Genomic DNA, 6,000 nt, shown 5'->3' with positions numbered 1-6,000 from the left:
AGTGGTAAGTGAACAGTTTAATATCGCAAAGTGCTTAATCTTCACTTCGGAACTTAATCGGGTTATCAACCATGCCCTAATGTAAAATTTCAAATTTGATGTACTAAGGCATGTATCGATCCTATTGAATGTTAAGTATGACCCACTTGTTCAAATACTTACTTAGTCTACCACATTGCATAGTATATAGATTTCATAACTCAGTCTTAATATACAAATGTTCGAAATGTTTGCTGTTTTAGCTAAGTGTACAAATCGAAATTTTTCAAATTTGATGTACTAAGGCATGTATCACTCTTATTGAATGTTAAGTATGACCCACTTGTTCAAATACTTAGTCTACCCCATTGCATAGTATATAGATTTCATAACTCAGTCTTAATATACAAATGTTCGAAATGTTTGCTGTTTTAGCTAAGTGTACAAATCGAAATGGAGAGAGAGAGAGAGAGAGGCAAGAAATGTGAATCATTGAGCTAATTGTACGACTGAAATGATATGTGAATCATCGAAATGTTTGCTGTTTTAGCTAAGTGTACAAATCGAAATGGAGAGACAAAGAGACAGAGAGAGAGACAGAGAGGGGGGGGGTGGGGCAAGAAATGTGAATCATTGAGCTAATTGTACGAATGAAATGATATGAAGGAGAGTTCAAATTATTGCAATAGTGAAAGCAGTTTCAGACTTTCAGTGCACGTCCATTGTCTGGTGTTGCTTCTCATAAACTTCAGAGATGATGGAGCCTCACAAACGAAATATCAAACATAAAACAAAGAATGACTCCATAATCCCAGCATACAAGAGTGAGATCACAGTTAAAGATTAGTTTTTGGTGATAATTTCAAAAATCTACATCTCCCCAATCATCCTAATCTCAAGTTCATCATACATAGCAAGCTATTTACCGCGAGTGCGGAAGAAAGACGGAAAAAAAAAATAAAATGAAAGAGAAAATACATGTAGTTTGAGCTAGTAAGGCCACAAACTGATCCCGCCTGGCTTCTTTGCGAGGATTTGGTTGTATTCAGGCCGAGATGTCTGCGCACGAACAAATCCAAGTGCGATCAGTACAGAGCCTAATACTTTGTCCTGATGATCTATGCAAAGTGATGCTCTCCGATATCAGATGACATGCTTTCAGAGGATAACAAGTGTCGCACTGAAATAGCGCAATAAATAACGTTCACTGCTAAACTGCACTGAATTGATTCATATTGGAACTAAAACTGATTCAAACAGATGCATCCATTTTCCTCTAATATGTTTACACGGTCAAAAGGATTCCACAGTTGAATAGTAGTCACAAATTGAGTCCCGGACATAAATTGTCTCCATGAATCATGCGGTTCTGCAACTTCAAAATTACTGAAAGTTCATGGGGAAATGAGACAGTTGGGAAGAAAGGAAGACTTATACCAGGTCCTTGAAGATGAGGAAGGCAATGAAGAAGAAAAGGAAGAACAATATCTCAAACTCCGCAACCCGCACAAAATTGAACACAGAAGTCACCATCCGCGTTAGCATTGGCTCTTTATAGCCCCGCCTGCCCATCCTCCCATTCATCTTAAAATCTGTCAAAAACAACCCTTTGTTTTAAAAATTCAGCACTTTTGTTTTCTACTAAATCAGACCAGCAACATCCGCCAGCACAACAATGGCAGCATGTTAGTGTAATGAATATAGATTAAAGCCATATTTCAGTATAACTGTAATGGCTCGGGTAAAATTCCAGATGAAAAAGAAACAGTTTGTTCCCAATACATACAACTAGTCAACTATACCGTAGAGCTTTGACAGAAGTATTGGCATGTCTTAATTCGATCTAATTTAAGTAAAGGATCGCAATTAGCAACCCTGTTCATGGTTGGACCGTTAAGAGGCTAAGTGCACAGGAAACAATGGATTGTTCTCACAAGTGTAACATGAAAGTCCCTTCAGAGGTATGTTGAGAGCTCGACTAATATTGGCTCAGATATCAGCTGTGCAAGTGAAAGTTCATCGTGCAAAAGACGAATACCAGACACCAACTAAAACAGCCAACGAAGTCATCAACCTTGATCCTGGAATAGACTTGACAAAAGTCGTAAGACTGTAAAGTCAAAAGACTAATTACAATTCACCGAAATATAAAAGGCTCATCAGATCCCGGGTCCTTGAATCAGGGCATATTAGGGTGAGAACACCACACTTATTTACCCAAATTATTATGCAAGGAGGCTACTAGTCAAGCAGATTTTTTATGCAAAAGATCTTCTGCGCAGGACTCATTTTGTTTTCTTACTTTTGGGTCAAGAAAGAGCTTTTGTGAATTTCACACTCAAGCACACTGTCCTCAAATTCAATGAGTTACAAAATGAAATTGTTGCAGTTGATCAAGAATTAGGTTTTCTGGGCCCCAAATGAAAAGCACAATGATGAAGACAACTTCATCTTCCATTGGAACACTAGCAAGTAGCATTTGTTGTCCATTGAAAACAATCTAGTTTTTGTGCTCATCACTCAAATGCATAAGACAATATCACAGAGTGGTAAAGAACTACATGTTACAGAAAGCATCCAAGCCGGGAATACCAAAGTTTCCCGGGAAAACCAGGAAAGCCCAGAATTGCCATCTCAAATCAAAGGCTAAAGACAGGACCATCACTCTTTTCTGTACAAACATCTAATTACCCATTCGATAGCAATTAAAGGGTCGTGATGCACAGCAAATTTACATGAGTTTCAATCTCACGATGCCATTACCAAAACAAGAAGCTGCCCAAGAAACCAACCACCAAATAAATAGACCCTAATCTAGCTGGCAACATCAATGAAATTCTACGCATCAACTCCAACAGAGAAATCAAGCAATGCCCAGATCCAATTTCGACCTCACCGAGCCCGATCTAACGTCACCCCCCGCAAAGAATCTCCAGCAACAAGACCGAACTGGGATACCACTCGAGCCCAAAGAAATTTCTCTGGAAATGGAAAATGAAGAGAAGAAACATACCCTGAAATTCGGAGACAGAGGAAGAAGGATCAGAAACGATGAAGTGGTCAAAGGCTTATCAAATCAACTTGCGTGTAACGACGATTCTTGGTCTGGGCGTCAGGATTGATTCAGTCGGAGAGAGCGAGAATGATAAGAAAAATATTGGGTGGGCCGGTCCCTCCGCATCACCATGGGCCGGCCCACACACAGACATAGACACTTAGACAGAGACAGGGAGACTCCTAGTTAGACATGCATGATGCTGCCATATCTACGTTAAGGCGTGGATGTAAGGCGTGGATGCGCGAGAGAGGGAGGGCCTCCTGGATGCGCCGGCGGAGGCAGAGGCGGAGGCGGAGGTGGAGATGGAAGCGACATGCCGGAGGCGGCGGATCTAAGCTCGGGATACGACCGGTGGGAGCTCTTGGGAGCGATCGGGGGAGAGAATTTGGAAAAAAAGAGAGAGAGGGCTTCGTTCTTTGGAGGAGAAGACGCTGGAGTCTCAATGAAGAAGGAGAAAAAGTGGGTCCCGGACGCCACATGTCGATTGTTGAGTGGGCTGGCCCCACGATGACGTGGAGGGCGCGGGCCGACTCAATATTTTGTCGAGAATGATTGTTTTAAGGCCATAATATTGTCAGAAAATTATTTAGGCTTAATTTATTTCGCGAAAAATGAACAATTTGGAATTTGACCAAAAAGAGATTTAAAAATAATTTTAAAAAATGATTAGTTATATCGTATGTGATAATTAGTCAATAAAAAATATTTTTATTATCGATGATAATCGGATACATTTAGTTTATTTGTTTTTTTATTATCTTTTATTTTGTTTTTGATTTTGTAAACAAACACTTGTGCGTGTAATTTATTGTACGACAACTCAATAAAACTTATCCTTTCGACACTGCAATGCATCGTGGTTATATGGTATCAGAGCCTCCAAAATACTTGAGCGAGTAACAATCCCATCATGGCCGAAATCATCGCCCGGGTAACTATTTTTCCTCCTACATCCGCCAATGCCAAAGACCCACCCTAATCTCCATCAACGCGGCCGCCCAACTCCCCGCTAAGCTCTGGCCATCCATCTACACTTCATGGCGAGCCTAGTTCATGTCCATGCTTGTGGGGTATGATCCTTTGGGCTACATTGACGGCACCCTCCCACAACCATTCAACATAGTCACAGGTACAGACGGGAAAGTTATGATCCCAACCCTGCATATGTTCTTTGGAATCGTCATAACCAGTTTCTCCACCATACTATTCTCACATTAGTAACTGAAACTGTAATCTGGCTTGTCTCCATTGCTAAAACCTCGCGGGAAGCATGGTGCATGCTCGGGAATGCCAATCATTCCCGTGCTTGGGTGATGAATCTCAGGGAACGGCTACAACTGTCCACCCGTGGCTCGAAATCTATTTCTAAATTTCTCCATGGCCTCAAATCAATTGCAAATGAGCTCGTACTTATTGACAGCCAAGTGTCAATTAAGGATCTCACCTTGCATGTCCTTAATGATCTCGGATTTGAGTTCCGCGAGAAATCGGCGTCTCTTCGCACATGCAACACCCCTCCAACCTTTGAAGAGCTCCGTGGCTAATTAGTTGCTTATGAAGAATTCCTCAAGCGTGAGAACACCACCACTAATTTCCATGTTGCGACTGCCAATTTTACACGAAGGTCCTCCCATTCCAACAAGTGGTCAAACTCCACCAAGAAGTCACCTCACACCCATCAGCCACAACAACAAATTCCTCACTGGAATCAATCGGCCGATCATCATAGCGGTGTCTCAAATCAAGGAACGCACTCATAGTTGCTATCCGCGCACTTTTCTTGTCTGTCAACTTTGTGACCAGCAAAGTCACATGGTTCAAACATGCGGGCAATACTACCAGCACCATGGAAATCCTAAATTCACCATACGACCTCCATAGCTCCCATCAACAAAAATTGGGTCCTCGATCGATTCCGGGGCCTCTCATCATGTCTCTCTGATTTGAGCAACCTTTCGCTGTATTCTGAGTACGATGGTCCAAAAAAGTCATTATTGATGATAGTAAAAGTTTGCAAATCGCACATGTGGGATCCACACACCTCCACACCATTTTCCTTTACACTATCCAATGTTTATTATGTTCATACTATTACCCAAAATCTCATCTCTGTTTCTAAATTTTGTAAATCTAACAATGTGCTAATTGAATTTCATCCTTTTCACCTTTTATCAAGGATTGATGTATGGAAGCGATTCAATTGTAGAACCAAATCACAATGATGTTTATTAACTTCCCTTAACGATACTATGACCACCACCTACAACTTCAACCTTTATTAGGAGTTGTTTGGTAACCTGCCAAACAGTACATGTTTCTATTCTTTTGTTCCTAGGAACAAAAAAAAAAAAAAATAGAAATTCATTTGGTAAATTTTTTGTTTTTGGGCACAAATTTGTTCTCAGAATCAGTTTTGGAACATAATTAAGAATAAATAAAAAAGTTGCTTCTTGATTTTGGGAACAAAAAAAAGAATCAAAAGTCACAAGCTGGGTATTGCTCGTGGTGAGTCCCGCTATTGCTTCTTAGAAGATCTCTGTCGATCACTGTCGCAAGTCCTCCCTTCACCGCTGCTCCTCCTTCACCGGTGCTTCCTTCACGACGATGATTGCTCCTTCACCGACCAAGCTTCTCATTCGAGATGAGTTCTTGCAAACTCGCAACTATGGGAGGGATGCCGTCGCCACCGTCGAGCGAGCGCGGCCCTCGCCAATCTGGGCTTGCTCTCGCTCGAGCGAGCGTGGCCCTCATTGATCTTTTTGTCCTAACTCCCGAAGAAAGCCAGTGACCCTACCTAGCTAGTCGTAACTCATAGCGTGTATGTATAGGTTGACGTGCTGATCCATCACGTCGATTTTGGCCCTCCATCTCTTTTGGCTCGAACCCTCCTCAACTCCCCTCCGTGCAATCACTGCATTGCCTTGCCGTCTTTGCTCCGCCGTTCGTCTCAGGTAGCTTCTTGG

The 6,000-nt window shown here is 41.8% G+C and overlaps 1 protein-coding gene across 3 annotated transcripts; it reads right to left on the bottom strand.

Annotated features, from left to right (window-relative positions):
- Positions 1–758: 758 nt before the first annotated feature.
- On the bottom strand, positions 759–3,142 carry LOC115681944 (uncharacterized). Of its 3 annotated transcripts, none has more exons than XM_056303191.1 (3): positions 2,993–3,142; positions 1,417–1,571; positions 759–1,038 (listed from the first exon to the last, which is right to left on the bottom strand). In XM_056303191.1, exons 2-3 carry the CDS (start codon positions 1,561–1,563, stop codon positions 970–972), a joined length of 216 nt encoding a protein of 71 aa, XP_056159166.1. In that variant the 5' UTR covers positions 1,564–1,571; positions 2,993–3,142; the 3' UTR covers positions 759–969. The 3 variants fall into 3 exon arrangements, with proteins under 3 accessions (XP_056159166.1, XP_056159167.1, XP_056159168.1); XM_056303192.1 differs by having other exon boundaries at positions 2,876–3,013; XM_056303193.1 differs by having other exon boundaries at positions 2,871–3,012.
- Between the last annotated feature and the right edge of the window lie 2,858 nt (positions 3,143–6,000).

Source organism: Syzygium oleosum, unplaced genomic scaffold, assembly GCF_021117445.2.
Source record: "Syzygium oleosum isolate NSW1041296 unplaced genomic scaffold, Sole_v2.1 Sole_v2.26, whole genome shotgun sequence".
NCBI classification, from domain to species: domain Eukaryota; kingdom Viridiplantae; phylum Streptophyta; class Magnoliopsida; order Myrtales; family Myrtaceae; genus Syzygium; species Syzygium oleosum.
Note: the sequence above shows the minus strand (reverse complement) of the source record. Positions and strands in the feature narration are given on the sequence as shown.